This window comes from Lithobates pipiens, unplaced genomic scaffold (genome assembly GCF_037356315.1).
Source record: "Lithobates pipiens isolate NorthernLeopardFrog02 unplaced genomic scaffold, aLitPip1_a1.2 Scaffold_25, whole genome shotgun sequence".
In the NCBI taxonomy this organism is placed as follows: domain Eukaryota; kingdom Metazoa; phylum Chordata; class Amphibia; order Anura; family Ranidae; genus Lithobates; species Lithobates pipiens.
The window spans coordinates 157,494,649-157,511,287 of NW_027507787.1; the positions used below are offsets into that span (position 1 = coordinate 157,494,649).

General features: G+C 43.2%; 1 protein-coding gene across 1 annotated transcript in view; it reads right to left on the reverse strand.

Moving 5' to 3' along the window:
- Positions 1–15,984, reverse strand: part of SMC3 (structural maintenance of chromosomes 3) — a 105,801-nt gene extending 89,817 nt beyond the window's left edge. The window contains exons 1-6 of the mRNA XM_077455061.1: positions 15,820–15,984; positions 14,298–14,373; positions 12,647–12,685; positions 9,369–9,436; positions 4,213–4,284; positions 4,055–4,134 (exon numbers count right to left, since the gene is read on the reverse strand). Of these exons, the coding sequence (XP_077311187.1) occupies positions 4,055–4,134; positions 4,213–4,284; positions 9,369–9,436; positions 12,647–12,685; positions 14,298–14,373; positions 15,820–15,834 (350 nt within the window). The 5' untranslated portion in view covers positions 15,835–15,984. The remainder of the gene's footprint in view (positions 1–4,054; positions 4,135–4,212; positions 4,285–9,368; positions 9,437–12,646; positions 12,686–14,297; positions 14,374–15,819) is intronic.
- Between the last annotated feature and the right edge of the window lie 655 nt (positions 15,985–16,639).

Below are 16,639 nucleotides of genomic sequence, written 5' to 3' on the forward strand. Positions count from 1 at the left end.
TATTGACATGATGGCTCCACCCAGTTTCTCCCATTCCACCACATCCCAAAGGTGCTCTATTGGCTGAGATCTGGTGACTGTGGAGGCCATTGGAGTACAGGGACCTCATTGTCATGTTCAAGAAACCAGTGGTGAGATGATTTGAGCTTTGTGACATGGTGCATTATCCTGCTGGAAGGAGCCATCAGAGGATGGGCACACTGCAGTCATAAAGGGATGGACATGGTCAGGAACAATACTCAGGTAGGCCATGGTGTTTAAACAATGCTCAATTGGTACTAAGGGGCCCAAAGTGTGCCAAGAAAATATCCCCCACACCATTGCACCACCACCAGGCAGGATGGATCCATGCTTTCATGGTATTAATGCCAAATTCTGACCCTACCATCTGAATGTCACAGCTGAAAATAGAGACTGATCAGACCAGGCAACATTTTTTCCAATCTTCTATTGTGCAATTTTGGTGAGCCTGTGCAAATTGTAGTCCCAGTTTCCTGTTCTTAGCTGACAGGAGTGGCACCTGTTGTGGCCTTCTGCTGCTGTAGCCCATCTGCTTCAAGGTTCGATGTGTTGTGTGTTCAGAGATGGTATTTTGCATACCTTGGTTGTAACGAGTGGTTATTTGAGTTACTGCTGCTTTTATTATTTCGAACCCATTCTCCTCTGACATAAACAAGGCATTTTCCACCACACAACTGCAGCTCACTGGATATTTTCTCCCTTTCAGACAATTCTCTGTAAACCCTAGAGATGGCTGTGCGTGAAAATCCCAGTAGATCAGCAGTTTTTGAAATACTCAGACCAGCCTGTCTGACACGAACAACCATGCCACATTCAAAGCCACTTAAATCCCCTCGCTTTCCCATTCTGATGCTTGGTTTGAACTTTGGCAAGTCGCCTTCACCATGTCTAGATGCCTAAATGCAATGAGCTGCTGCCATGTGATTTACTGCTTAGCAATTTGTGTTACCAAGCAATTGAACAGGTGTGAAATTGGGAGTGGATGTGTGCCGCTTTAGGCTAGGTTCACACTGAAGTGATGCGGGAACGCCGCAAATCCGCGGCGGGTTCCCGCATCGCATGCCTCCGGCCGGCAGTTCCCACTGCCCTATGCGGACTGCTGGGAGTGTCAGTGAAACCTTAATGACACCCCCAGATCAGTTCGCATATCGCAGTGCGATCTGCAAACTCAGACAGGAATCGGATCGCATGGTGTGAACACCCATGCGATCCGATTCTGCTGCAGACCAAAAAAAGGGTCCTGTGCGAGTTTGGAGCGGGTGCGATGCGAATTCAGCCATACTATCTGTATGGCTGAACTCGCATCGCACAGAGATCGGATGTGATTTGCACTGCAGTGCGGTGCGAATCACATCCGGGTCTCCCAGCCGCAGCATTGTGAACCCAGCCTTAATGGGCTCCACTCCCAATTTCACCTTAGTTCCAGATCCTACCTATGTTAGTAGACTGAGCAATATACAGTCTTTTTCTTCTCCATAGTGCAGAACTATTTTTCCTTAACCACATGCCAACCGGGCCACAGCTGAAAGACGGCTACAGCACAGTCGGCTGGACGTCCTCCTGGAATATTGCTCCTGCGCACCCCCTGGGGTGCGCACCCGGGAATATCTGTGACCGCCAGGTCCCAAAGATCAGGCACATTACTGATCACGGTAAATGGCTGCTGATAGCGGCCGTTTACCAAGTGATCATCACTTGTAAACAAACCGGCGTCGCGTCCAGTTCCTCTCTCCCCTCCTCATACCGATCGGTACAGAAAGGGAAGAGATCAAGTGCTGCAGCGCTGTGGGCTGGATGTGTAGTGCCCACAGCACTGATATGTGCCCATCCCAGCACTCACCCATCCATCCCAGTAATAAAATACTCCTCCATCCCAGCAAAAAAAAAAAAAAAAAAAAAAAAACTCCTCCATCCATTCATGCTCAGCAATACTCATCCATCCCATCCACACTCAGCCATACCCAGCCTCAGCAATACCCGACTCCCCCAGCCATTCCATCCATACCCAACCCAGCCATACTTGGCCAATACCCAGCCATCCACATTCATGGCTCATCCATGCCACTACAGTGCCACAAGGTGTAATAAGTAGTCAAATTAGCTTTGAAATGTATGCCCCTACAGTGCCTGATGATGCTCCCTGCATGTTGGACTTGTGCTGTGTAAAAGTCTCATACTTGTCGTATGTTCTACTCGGGAGGTTAGGAGAATCTATTTTGGGGTGTAATTTGTGGTATGAACAGGCTATGTGTTAGAAATATTGTAAAAAAATAAAAAAAAAATGCATTTTCATTTTCCAAAAACTTGTAGAAAAAAAAATTGCATGGTCAAAAGACTCGATATGCCTCAGATTATACGTTGGGGTGTTTTCTTTCCATAAATGGGGTCATTTTTGGGGCGTTTTTTATTGTCCTGGAGCTCCAGGGCCTTCAAAAGCGCAAGAGGTAGTTAAGAAATTAGTAATGTGTAATTTAATCTCCAAGAACGCTTGATGGCTCTCTGCATGTTGGGCCTCTGTATGTGGCCACGCTGTGTAAAAGTCTCACACATGTGGTATCGCCATACTCAGAAGTAGAATGTATTTTGGGGTGTAATTTGTGTTATGCATATGCTGTGTGTGAGAAATAACCTGATGATGACACTTTTTTGTAAAAAAAAAAAAATAAAAAAAAAAAAAAAAATTACCATGCCTCTTTCCAATTACTTTTGAATGTCTACTTTCCAAAAAGGGGTCATTTGGGGGGTATTTGTAGTTTCCTGGCTTATTAGGGTCTCAAGAAATGAGCTAGGCCGTCAGTACTTCAGATGTGATCAATTTTTAGTGATGGGCACCATAGCTTGTACACTAACTTTCACAACGACCAAATAATATACACCGATTTGAAATATTTTTACCAAAGAATTGTAGCAGTATAAAATTTGGCCAAAATTATGAAAAATTACTAATTTACAAAATTTTATAACAGAAACAAAGAAAACTGAATTTTTTTATTTTACTGAATTTTCAGTCTTTTTTCATTTATAGCGCAAAAACAAAAAAATTAAATATAAAACCCAGCGTTGATTAAATACCACCAAAAGAAAGCTCCATTTGTGTGAAAAAAGGAAAAAAAAATTCATATGGGTACAGTGTTGCATGACTGAGCAATTGTCATTCCAATTGTGAGAGCACCGAAAGATGAAAATTGATCTGGTTAGGAAGGGGGTTTAAGTGTCCAGTGGTTAATCTTTAATTGAACAGGTGTACCTAATAAAGTGGCCGGTGTGTGTAAGGCTCCATGCACACTGGAGCTGATAAACTGCAGTTTATTGGAGTTTGAGCGTTTTTTGTAAAAGCCCATAAACTCCACTCTATGTTAGCCTATGTGTCCATGCACACATGGACGTTTTTCAGCTTTAATGAGCAGTGGAGTTTATGGGCTTTTTTCTGAACGACAGAAATTCGCGTTCAAAGTGCAGTTTTTCACCGCCAAAAAACGACAAACGCTGATAAACGCTTATAAATACGCGTTAATTAGTGTTCCGCATTTTATTTCTTTGCATTGTGGGAGTTTGGAATGTACTGTGGAATTTTTGGAGTGTCCTCTGTGTATTTTTATTGAAAAACGCCCATAAACACTAACGCTAATAAACGCTAGTACAAAACGCTGTTAAAAGCAAGTTTTTCAACCAGCGTTTTCTGCCAGCAATCTGGCGTCCAGAAAAAGCTTTTTTGAGCTTCAGTGTGCATGGAGCCTTAGCGTTAAAGTCCACCTGCTGAGAGGCTGCATATATGTGTATATAAGAGGTTACAAATTGAAAGTTACTTTTAAAATTACATGAACATGTTAAAGTGTATGTGAGTTTAGTAATTGGGTTTAGATCTACTTTAGTTCTAAAATTTAATGGAGAAGTAGCATTACATATTATTGGCTTTCAATGTATGATTATTCTGAGACCTAAGGTTCTCTTACATTGTGGAAGCTTCATGCCAAATGTCCTACTCTACAAAAAAATAAATAAGAAAAGCCTAATTATTGGTGTCAACACTTACGTCACCATTTTCTTGTCTAGGAAATACTGATCCTTTTTGGCTCCAATTACTCTTCGTAGTGACACCTCCTCCTTGTCAATCTAATTAAAAAAGTAACAAAACTTAAATTGAGTTTCATAAAGATTTCATAAATAAAACTACAGAACTTAAAAACTTACTGGCAATCTGTTGTCGGAGTTATCAAATATAATTTCCACGAAGGCAGAAATGACTCGAGGACCTGTTCCTTCCTGTAAGAAAAAGTATTTTTAGTTTTACTGCATATACATCAATTTTGTAAGCCAAAAATCTGTCTTCTATAACAAAAAACTGCTTGACAGCTTGCCTGATAATAATTGTTACTGGCTAAAATGGAATTCCTGTTTAAATCACTACATTAAAAGTATAACTAAAAGGGATTTTTTTTTTTTTTTTTTTTAAGCTTTAGATAGTGGAGATGAATTAAACCCCTATTTCTGCCTGTGCCCCCGTTAAGGATATTTACCTTCTCCATTTGTTTTGTTTACCATTATCACTAAAAGTGAATGTAAAAGAAAACCCCAAGTTTTGATTTGTCCCCAGAAAAGAGAGGGGAAATCTTCCAAATGGATATCTTTAATTGCCTATATTCTGATAAAAAAAGGTTAATAACTTATTGAACCTAAAAATGTATATATTTTTCTAGTTTTACTTCACCAACTTAGACTATTGTGTTCCGATTCTTCACATAGCATTCAGATTAAAAAAAAACTGAACTAAAGGCTGTAATACTTTTGCAGGGCACTGTATAGATACACACACACACACTCTCTCTCTCTCACAAAAGCGAGTACACCCCTCACATTTTTTGTAAATATTTTATTACATCTTTTCATGTGATAACACTGAAGAAAGCACGAGTTAGACATCAATGACACACACACACACACACACACACAGTGGGGACAGAAAGTATTCAGGCCGCCTTAAATTTTTCACTCTGTTATATTGCAGCCATTTGCTAAAATCATTTAAGTTCTTTTCCTCATTAATGTACACACAGCACCCCATATTGACAGAAAAACACAGAATTGTTGACATTTTTTGCAGATGTATTAACCACTTCCCAACCGGTGCACGCCGATGTACGTTGGCAGAATGGCACGGACAGGCAAATGGGCATACCTGTATGCCCCTTTAAATTTGCCATCGCGTGTGCGCCACTGGATCGCGAGTCCTGCAGACTCGATTGCAGCGGGGATACCTGCTATCGTCTCATGGGGAGATGCTAATGTAAACAAGCATCTCCCCGTTCTGCCTAGTGACAGTGTCACTGATCTCTGCTCCCCGTCATCGGAAGCAGAGATCAGTGACGCGTCACACCCAACCACACCCCCCCAGTTAGAAACATGCCCCAGGACACACTTAACTGCTACACTGCCACCTAGTGGTTAACCCCTTCACTGCCATCGGCATTTACACAGGAATCAGTGCATTTGTATTGCTGTAGAAGTGACAATGGTCCCAAAAATTTGTCAAAAATGGGCGATAATAAAAATGCCATAAACTATCCCCTTTTTTGTAAACGCCTTAACTTTTGCGTAAACCAATCTATAAACGTTTATCGCTATTTTTTATCAAAAATATGTAGAAGAATACGTATCGGCCTAAACTGAGGGGAAAAAAAAATATATTTTTTTTAATATATTTTTTTGGGGATATTTATTATATCAAAATGTAAAAAATAACATAATAATAATAAAACTTTTTTTTTTTTTTTTTCTTCAAAATTGCTCTTTTTTGTTTATAGCGCAAAAAAAGGGTGATAAAATACCACCAAAAGAAAGCTCTATTTGTGGTGGAAAAAAAAAGAAAAAAAAAAAAGGGGACGCCAATTTTGTTTGGGAGCCATGTCACACAGTCATGCAATTGTCAGTTAAAGTGAAGCAGTGCCGAATTGCAAAAAGTGGTCTGGTCTTTGGCCAGCAAAATGGTCCGGGGCTTAAGTAGTTAAAAAAGAACTGAAATCATATATGTCTTAAGTATTCAGGCCCTTAGCTGTAACACTCATGTTTAACTCAGGTGCTGTCCATTTCTTCTGATCATCCTTGAGATGGCTCTACACCAGGGATCCTCAAACTACGGCCCTCCAGCTGTTGCAGAACTACGCATCCCATGAAGCATTATATAACTCTGACATTCACAGACATGACTAGGCATGATGGGAATTTTAGTTTCTGAACAACTGGAGGGCCATAGTTTGAAGACCCATTGCTCTACACCTTCATTTGAGTCCAGCTGTGTTTGATTATACTGAGAGGACTTGATTATGAAAGCCACACACCTGTCTATATAAGGCCTTACAGCTCACAGTGCATGTCAGAGCAAATGAGAATCATGAGGTCAAAAGGAACTGCCTGAAGAGCTCAGAGACAGAATTGTGGCAAGGCACAGATCTGGCCAAGTTTAAAAAATAAAATAAAATTCTGCTGCACTTACGGTTCCTAAGAGCACAGTGGCCTCCATAATCCTTAAATGGAAGGCGTTTGGGACAACCAGAACCCTTCCTAGAGCTGGCTGCCCGGCCAAACTGAGCTATCGGGGGAGAAGAGCCTTGTGAGAGGTAAAGAAGAACCCAAAAGATCACTGTGGCTGAGTTCCAGTCGGGAGATGGGAGAAAGTTGTACGAAGTCAACCATCACTGCAGCCCTCCACTAGTGGGGGCTTTATGGCAGAGTGGCCCGACGGAAGCCTCTCCTTAGTGCAAGACACGTGAAAGCCTGCATGGAGTTTGCTTTAAAAAAAAAAAAAAAAGAAGAAGAAAACACACCTGAAGGACTCCAAGATGGTGAGAAATAAGATTCTCTTGTCTGATGAGACCAAGGTAGAACTTTTTCGCCTTAATTCTAAGAGATATGCGTGGAGAACACTAGGCACTGCTCATCACCTGTCCAATACAGTCCCAACAGTGAAGCATGGTGGTGGCAGCATCATGCTGTAGGGGTGTTTTTCAGCTGCAGGGACAGGATGACTGGTTGCAATCAAGGGAAATATGAATGCGGCCAAGTACAGGGATATCCTGGACGAAAACCTTCTCCAGAGTGCTCAGGACCTCAGACTGAGCTGAAGTTTTTCCTTCCAACAAGACAATGACCCTTAGCACAAAGCTAAAATAATGAAGGAATGGTTAGACAACTCTGTGACTGTTCTTGAATGGCCTAGCCAGAGCCCTGACTTAAACCCAATTGAGCATCTCTGGAGAGACTTAAAAATTGCTGTCCACCAACGTTTACCATCCAACCTGACAGAACTGGAGAGGATCTGCAAATAGGAATGGCAGAGGATCCACAAATCCACGTGTGAAAAACTTGTTGCATCTTTCCCAAAATACTGAACAAAGGGTCTGAATACTTAGGACCATGTTATATTTCAATTGTTCTTTTTTTTAATAAATCTGCAAAAACGTCAAATTTCACAAATGGCTGCAATATAACAAAGAGTAAACATTTTAAGGGGGTCCGAATTATGAATACTTTACGTCCCCACTGTAATTATATACCGTATTTGCCGGCGTATAAGATGACCTTTTACACTTAAAAAAACTGGCCGAAAATCGGGGGTCGTCTTATACGCCGGATCAGCCCCTCCGATGCCTGCTGAGGGTTCGGTAATACTGTATGTAGCTTCGGCTACATACAGTATATACCGCTGAGCCAATCCCAGCGAGCGATGTATTCAAATGAATACAGAGCCTGCTCGGATTGGAGCAACAACCTCTGCCAATCCGAGCAGGCTACTCTGTAGCCTGCTCGGATTGGCTTTGAGAGTCAGAGGCGCGGGCTGATGATGATACAGCCTCTGCCAATCCAAGCAGGCTTTGTATTCATTAATAGAATACATCGCTTGCTGTGATTGGTTCCAGCAAAAGCAGGAAGAAGGATATGGCGCCAGCTCCTGCTTCAGCAAGGACGGACGGAATATCAAGCGTCGGAAGCCTTGGAAGGGGGTCGTCTTATACGGTAAGTACAAGAAAAAAATGCTTATACAACAGTAAGATTAGGGGGTCGTCTTATATGCCCGGTCGTCTTATACACCGGCATATACGGTATATATTTTTTTAATTAGATAAAAGCACACTATTGGGTTTTTGGCTGTACTATGGGTACAAACAACAAACATAAACATATGTGGTATTGTTGCGATCTTCAGGCGCAGGAGAATTGAATTTAGGTTGGTCTTTGGTGGTAGGTTATGGTAGTAGCAAGAAATATACAGCTATATTTTTTTTTTACTATTTGGGGCCAGTTTTCCTGTGATAATAGAAAATAAAATATCCATTACCATTTACCACCAAATGAAAGCTCAATTTGTTCTGAAAAAAAAAAAAAATGCGATACAATCCACCTGGCTGCACAAAGTTGTGATATGTACAGTTTTACTAACATGCGTCAAAGTTGCAAAATTGTGCTTAGGCATTAATATTTGTTTTACCCTTAAGTGCAAAGGGGGTTAATGTCAAAATGTAATTGTTCTCACTGCGTGCTCCACATTTCTTTCACTACTATATTCTAGAATACATACAAGACTGATCCTGTTATTTCCCTTTACTTCCTTACTCAGAGTGGCAATAACTTCAGCATCGCCCTTATTTTTTTTTTTTTTTTTACATTTAAATTATTGAGCAATGCCCTTTTTGCTTTTGCCTCGGTTGTCCCCAGGAAGCCATGCCTTACTCTGGGGCCCACTGTTATATGAAAGAACACATCCATGGTATCCCTTCAAATGTGCATGTTCCTCCCAGCTGATTACAGGGTGTTGCAGGCAAAAGCTATGCAATCTGTTCCAGGAGAAGGTCTAATGTAAACAAGAAACTGATCAGCAGATTGCAAAGCTAAAGTTTCCATTAGGGAGTAGCAAGCATATCAAAAAAGTGATGCTGAGAATTTGTGCAATTTCATATGCTCAGGTTTGTTAAATTCTGAAACTAATGTGAGTGTGTGAATGTGTGTGTGTGTGTGTGTGTGTGTAAAACACACAAATCCCTGTTCTGAGAGAGGAGGCAGATCGTGAGTTGCTAATAGCTAGGAACCACTATCTGTCATCTCTTATAGTCGGTCCCCTCCCCCCACAGTTAGAACACACACTAGGGAACACAGTTAACCTCTTGATCATCTCCTAGTGTTAACCCTTTCCCTGCCAGTGACATTAACACAGTAATCAGTGCATTTTTAAAGCGCTGATTGCTGTATAATATCAATCACCCCCCCCCCCCCCCAAAAAAAGTTAAAGAAATTGAACACATAAAATATTATGTAAGAGCATGAGAATTCAAGATTTTCAAATAGGAGTTACTCACATGTAGAAGAGCCAATCTCTGCTCTGGACGGAGATGACTGAATTCATCACTAAGAACAAATTGGATGGCTGGAGAGGAAAATAATAACATAACATTTACTACAAATAAAATAATGCAAACACATCATACTTTGATTTCACAACACATGATATATTCTTATTTCATACTTAAAGTTAATGCAAAAGTTTATATATATTATTATTTTTATTTATTTTTAAAACAACATGTCATACTTATTGCACAGAACGGCCCTGAACCTTCTCTTCTGGGGTCACCTGCCGGTCTTGGCTCCTCCTCTTCCCTGAGTGCCCCACAACAAGCTGCTTGCTATGGCACTTGTGTGGGCTTGATCCCGAGTCAGGCTGCATGTGTTTATAAATACATGCAGCATGGCTCGACCCTGTCCTCACAGTATTTGTCTGTCAGCAGCAGGAGCCAATGGCCAAGTTTCCTGTGAGAAGAGAGAGAGAGCGGAGAAGAGATGCTGTAGACCAGTGGTCAGCAACCCTGTTCTCAGGGCCCACTAACAGGCCAGGTTTTATGTATTACCTTGGGGAGATGCAGACTAGAATACTGCATTCACTGAGCAGCAAATTCTATCACCTGTGATTTATTTCAGTTATCCTGCAAACCTGGCCTGTTAGTGGGCCCTGAGGACAGGGTTGATGACCACTGTTGTAAACAGACACAGCAGTGGATTAAAAAAAAAAAAATAATAATAATAATATATATATATATATATATATCGGGCTTAAGTAAGTGTTTAAAGGAGGGCTGAAAGAGTTTTGTTTTTTTTCTTCAATGTAGGGAATGTATTACAGTGATTGTAAAGTCTATATTTTTTTTCCTATAAAAATAATAAACATGTTATTATATTTATCTGCTCTGTTGCAGTGGATTTGCACAGAGCAACCTGGATCCTTCTCGGGTCCCTCCCTCTTCTGTGATCCTGGCCCATCCCTCCAGTTCAGTGCCCCCAAAAATCAAGCAGCTTGCTAGGGGGGCACCCAAGCTGAGTTACAGCTTCCTGTGTCCATTCAGACATGGAGCCCGGACCTGGCCCCTCTCTCCCGATTGACTAGCTGACTTTGATTGAAAGAAGCGGGAGCCAATCAGGAATAAGAATCGTGGATGGCTGAGACACTCGTGGAAATTGCTGGGCAGAAAGGAATAGCATGCATTAAGATAAAAAAAACATTCTGTCTTTACAACTACTTTAAAGCAGAGGTTCGCCCACCGCTGCAAAAAAAAAAAAAAAAAAAAAAAAGTCAGCAGTTGCACATACTGCAGCGGCTGACTTAAAGTGGAAGTAAACTCCCCTATCATTTTCAGCCAAGGAAGCTGCCATCTTTGCCTCTGTTTAATCTTCAACTGCTATGGTGCTGCACATGTGATTCGTTATGACACCAGCCATTGGATGGTTTAATAGTTTGGCTGAGAGCACAGCCAATGTGCAGTTAGCATTTTAACTGTTTATATCGATGGGTTTACTTCCACTTTAATAAATCGGACACTTACCTGGAGTCCAGCGGTGTCGGCTCCGCAGCTGAGGTTTCCATCAGCTGTTGGGTGCATGCCGCCTCCATTACAAGTAAGGGAACCCGGCAGTGTAGCCTTCCGCTCCTCTCTCCTACTGGCCCGGCGACAGGGGAAGGAGGAGGGAGAGAGGAGGAAGGGGCTCCAACCGTGACGTCCATAACAGTGGCTGAGGCTCACAGAAGTGGGGAAAGCATACCTGTGAAAGAGATATGCTGTCCCCTCTCCCTCCTGAAAGGTGACAAATGTGACACCGGAGGGAGGGAGGAGTACAATGAACGGAAATTCCACTTTTGGATGGAACTCCACTTTAACCACTTTCTGACCGGCTCACGCCGATATACGTCGGCAAAGTGGCACGTCTGAGCATAATCACATACCCGTACGCAGCTCGCGGGGATCACATTCGTAGCAGAACCGATCAGTCTTCAGGTCCAGGCCAATGATTTCTGGCCTGCACCCGCTAATGGGTTCTGGTGAATGAAAATGCTTCCCCTGTCTTTAAAAAGTGTAAACACAGACAGGGGAAGTGATGTCATCTCCCTCTCTGGAATTTTTTTTCCATTCCAGAGAGAGGAGAGAGAACATCTTACCTTGAGTTGCACAACACTAAACTAACACCAGTACACGTAGGTACACTTGTCACCCCCCCTCATTTAACCCCTACACTCCCTGTCACTGTGTCACCAATTGTAGTAGTATAGTGTCTGAACGGATCAATATCTGATCAGATCTATACTAGCTTCCTCAGTAGTTTAGAGTTCCCAAAAATGCAGCGTTAGCGGGATCAGCCCAGATACCTGCTAGTACCTGCATTTAGCCCCTCCGCCCAGCCCAACGCAGTATCAATCGATTACTGTCACTTACAAAACACATAACTGAAGCATTCGCAGAGTCAGGCCTGATCCCTGCGAGTGCTAACAGTTTTTTTGGTAGCGTTGAAGCAGTTGCCGACAATCAGGTGCTCTTTTTTACTGTGAGTTTCACTAGTTGCACCAGTAACTTTACAGGCCACAAATGTCCAATCGAAGGTACACTAGTCAAGAGGCCTACATGTTTCTAAGTACAACAGATGAGAGTGAAGAGGAAGTCACCCATCTTTCAGATTCGGGCTCAGAATACAATCCAGTAGACAGCAGTGGCACTCAGATAGCTCTGACAACTGAAAAATGGTCCCTGCCAAGGTCAGGCATACCCAAGCATACTCTGTATGGAGCAGAGAGCCAGTACTAGCCAGTACTAGCGCCGCTAATCTTTCTGGTGAACTTGCAAGCACCAGTGGCCTAGTAGATCCTGGTCGTAGTCAAACCAGCACTGCAGTATCACGTGGCGACTCCCATAAGTGCAGTTCAAGCTGGTGATGTGGCTATCACAACTAGTGTCCCGCAGCCACCAAGCAGACAAAGACAGGCCAGTCAAGCCCACAGTGCCCTTCCTGCTGCTTTTGCCAATCCGAATTGGAAGTCCACCACTTCTGCAGCCCCCGTACTTCCCTCATTCAGTGGCCAACCCGGAATTCAGGTGAAAACAGTTGATTTTACGTCACTTGATTTTTATTTGCCGTTTTTAACAGAAGATCTCGAAGATATTCTTATGCCACCTTGCCCCCTCAACTGACAGTGAATCAACATTATCTCTGTCAAGCAAGGCAGGCACACTAAGAAACACTAAACAAGGAAGTAACAGTATTTTGTGCAAACAGCTGCTTCCCTCAAGTTCTTCTTTAAAAAATCTGAACTTACCGTAGAAGAAATTACTCTTGCCAGATCCATTTCTTCCCACTGTAATAAAAAAAATAAAAAACACCTTAATAAAATAAATACATTTTTTTTTTTTTAAGTAGCCCTCAGTCCAGAATAAAGGAGGGATGCTCAGCGAGAACTATAAACATTTGAATGGAACATTTTTACAGCCCTTGGCTTTTAGCATGTTCACTTACGCAAAGGTGATGTAATTTGGCATTCTTGTGTTATTCCTGCGAAACTCAGGAGTCCAAATCCAGTGAATGCGCTCCTGCATGGTGCTTGAAGCATCTTCTTGTGAGATTCAGGATCTTGGAATGTCCTAGGATTCTGCTGTGAGGCCCAGTGATGTCACCAGCATTTAGAGCACAGGTGGCAAACACAAGGCATGCGGGCTGAATCCAGCCTGCCAGGCCTCGTCATGTGTTCCGCTCAATGTCTGCCGGCCTTCGACTGTTTTTCAGACAAGAGTAAACCACCTCCTTATTCCCACGAGCATCGTCGGCTTTGTGTGAGCGCATGCATGGCCAGCCGTCTCCTAGGAAACTAGAATAAACATTTCCTGCTCTCCTCCTTAGTCCCGTGAGTGGCGCCAGCTGTGTGTGAGCGTATACGCCGCTGGCTGTCTCCTAGGGAACTAGAGTAAACATTTCCTGCTCTTATCCTCAGTCCTTCCAGCAGCGCATGTGCGGTTGGCTGGGCATAGCTGTTAGCAGTAGAGGTTCCTGACGGTTTGGACGGCATCTTTTTTTTTTTTTTTAAATCACCCAGTGGGCAGGCTTTTGGAGGACTTGCTCAGTGTTGTAAAATCCTTGTTGTGCTAATGATTTTGATAAGTGGTGGTGAAATAAGACCTAGGGCAGAAATGAACACTGGTACTGGTGCTGAACACCAAGATCCGCCTACACATGGAGGTACTAACTGTAGCCCAAATACACAGGGAGGTGCTAACTATAGCCCAAATACACAGGGAGGTGCTAACTATAGCCCAATACACAGGGAGGTGCTAACTATAGCCCAATACACAGGGAGGGAGCCGCCTATACGGGGAGGTACCAGAGAGTACTGATGTGAGGATGTTTTTTTTGGGGGGGGTGAGAATGACATGTTGCACACTGTACGTAAAGCACTCCTGCACCCATCACTCTGTACGTAGCGTACGCTTGACTTCTGATGCTGTTCGGTCTGAGCAGTCTCCAATACAGTTTTTTGAGGGTGATACCAGCAATGTGTCAATGTGTGACCCTCCTTTTTGGACTTGCATCATCTGCTACAGGAGTGCGAGTGAGCTTGGTGCTGGTTTGCACCTACCCTTCACAGCACTGCAAAATAAGAGTAGATACATAGCCCTACAGATACAACCGGCCCTTTCAGGCTGCTGATGTGGCCCACGATGAATTTGAGTTTGACACCCCTGATCTAGAGGAAGCGACTGGAAGAAAAAAAAATGGTCGGGCCATAAATACACTTTAATGTTTTTTTTTAATAGCTCTAACTTTTTTTAATTTATTTTTTTAATGGGTGTGGAGATAAATTGCAACATACATGGAACCTATTTTTCCATGCAAGGACTACCTAAGATTTACTTTTGAAACATAAAATAAAAAAACCTGTAAAAAATAATCAGTTATTACCTTGTGCTCATACATACCAATGACATTGTGTTTTGAACTAAAGGGATCAACAATAGTCTGATCTCTGTAGCTGCGGAAGCCTTGGATGATAACCTAAAAAAAAAAAAAAAAAAATAATAATAATAAATAACAAATAGAAAAGTTCCATAAGGCCCCTTTCACACTGAGGCGGTTTTCAAGCGCTACAGCGCTAAAAATAGCGCCTGTGTAGCGCCTGAAAAACTGGCCCCTTTCACACTGGAGCAGTGCGCTAGCAGGACGGTGAAAAAAGTCCTGCTAGCCGCATCTTTGGAGCGGTGAAAGGAGCGGTGTATTCACCGCTCCTACCCACTGAAATCAATAGGGCAGTGCGGCTATACCGCCGCTGCAGAGGCGCTTTGCAGCGCTTTTAACCTTTTTTTGGCCGCTAGTGGGGGTTAAAACCACCCCGTTAGCGGCCGCAGACCGCCGCTAAAAATAGCGGCGCTTTACCACCAGCGTCCGCACCGCCCCAGTGCGAAAGGGGCCTAAGGGTCATTACATCTTATTTCAACTGTCAATATGAGTTTCCATGTACAGTGGCAAGTGTGAGAGATGCAGCTTGTAGTACAGTGTACGAGGTGCAGTGTACAGTGGTCAATGTATGAGTGCAGTGTGTAGTAAAGTGGTCAGTATATAAGGTACAGTGTATAATACAGTGGTCAGTATGAGGTACAATGGTCAGTATATAGTACAGTATAATAGGTACAATGGTCATTGTGTGACATGCAGTGTACAGTGGTCAGTATATGGGGTGCATTGGTCAGTATGTGACGTGCAGTGGTCAGTGTGTCAGGTGCATAGTATAGCACAATGGTCAGTATATCAGGTGCAGTGTACAGTATATGAGATGCAATGTGTAGTACAGTGGTCAGTAAATGAGGTTCAGTACAGTGGTCAGTGTGTGAGGTGCAGTGTACAGTATATGAGGTGCACTGTGTAGTACAGTGGTTAGTATATGAGGTACAGTTTATAATACATTGGTTAGTATATGAGGGGTGCAGTGTACAATGTGCAGTATAGTACATAGTGTATAGTACAGTGGTCAGTATATTAGGTGCAGTGGTCAGTGTGTGATGTGCAGTGTGGTCAGTATAGGAGGTGCAGTGTATAGCACAGTGGTCAGTATATGAGGTGCAGTGTGTAGTACAGTGGTCAGTATATGAGGTGCAGTGTGTAGTACAGTGGTCAGTGTATGGGGTGCAGTGTGTAGTATGTGCGGTGTAGTATGTGTGGTACAGTGTATAATAAAGTGGTCCGTATATGAGGTGAGGCGTGGGGTACAGTATGATATACAGTGGTCAGTATATATGGTGAAATGTACAGTGCATATATAGTACAGTAGTAGAATATGAGGTATAGTACAGTAGTCAGTATATGAGGTGCAGTGGTCCGTATATGAGGTAAAGCGTCGCTCAGGCCCGCACAGTATACAGTATGTACAGTATGAATTCTGTGGCCCTGTCAGGCCTCGGTTCCCCGCCGGGCTCCTCCTATGCCCCCAGCCCCACCGCCCGGTACCTGTTTGATGTACATGTCCGCGGTTCTCCCGGGCCCTCCTGCGTGGCCTCGCTCCGGTAGGGGGTGTGGGGGCCGCTTTCCCGGGCCCGGATTCGGTTACTACCAGTCTCCCGCCAGCAGACAAAATGGCGGTCGTCTCCTCCTCACACACCGAGGGCCGTACCAACTACGAAGAGTGGGGGAATACGGATCTCTGGGAGAGCGCAGGAAGGGGAACCGGGGATAGCCGAGGCCACAGCGTTACATAGGATAGGGAGAAAAGAAGGAAGGGACTTCAGCCACACCGGAGAACCGAGGAATGAGGGAGATTGACCTCCCCGTGACCGGCGAGATGTGGTACAGTCCGCCTGAGGCACACACTGGCGCCAAACTAAACAGTGAACTCAGTATGCATGTACACAAAACAGTCTGTGTACACAGATATGTCCTATACAGGGCTATACCATACACACTACACTGTATATACACTGTTATACCATACACACTACACTGTATATACACTCTACACTGTATACACAGCTATACTAGGGTAGCAACTGATACCATTTTTTTTAAGACTGAGTACAGATACTTTTCCTGAAGTACTCGCCAATACCGATACCTATTTTTACATTTTTTTTTTTTTTTTTTTACACTTGTAGCCCCCCTGTTCCTGAAAATTGGCCTATAGTGTAAATGTCATTTTTGACTGAGCTGTAAACAGCTTAGATTTGATAGTATATTTGGCTTTGTTCTAAACGTGGCTGAGTTGTGCATTTCCCACTGTTGCCAGTAGGTGTCACTGGTACCACAGGACAGTGTGAGAATCACAACCAGGTTG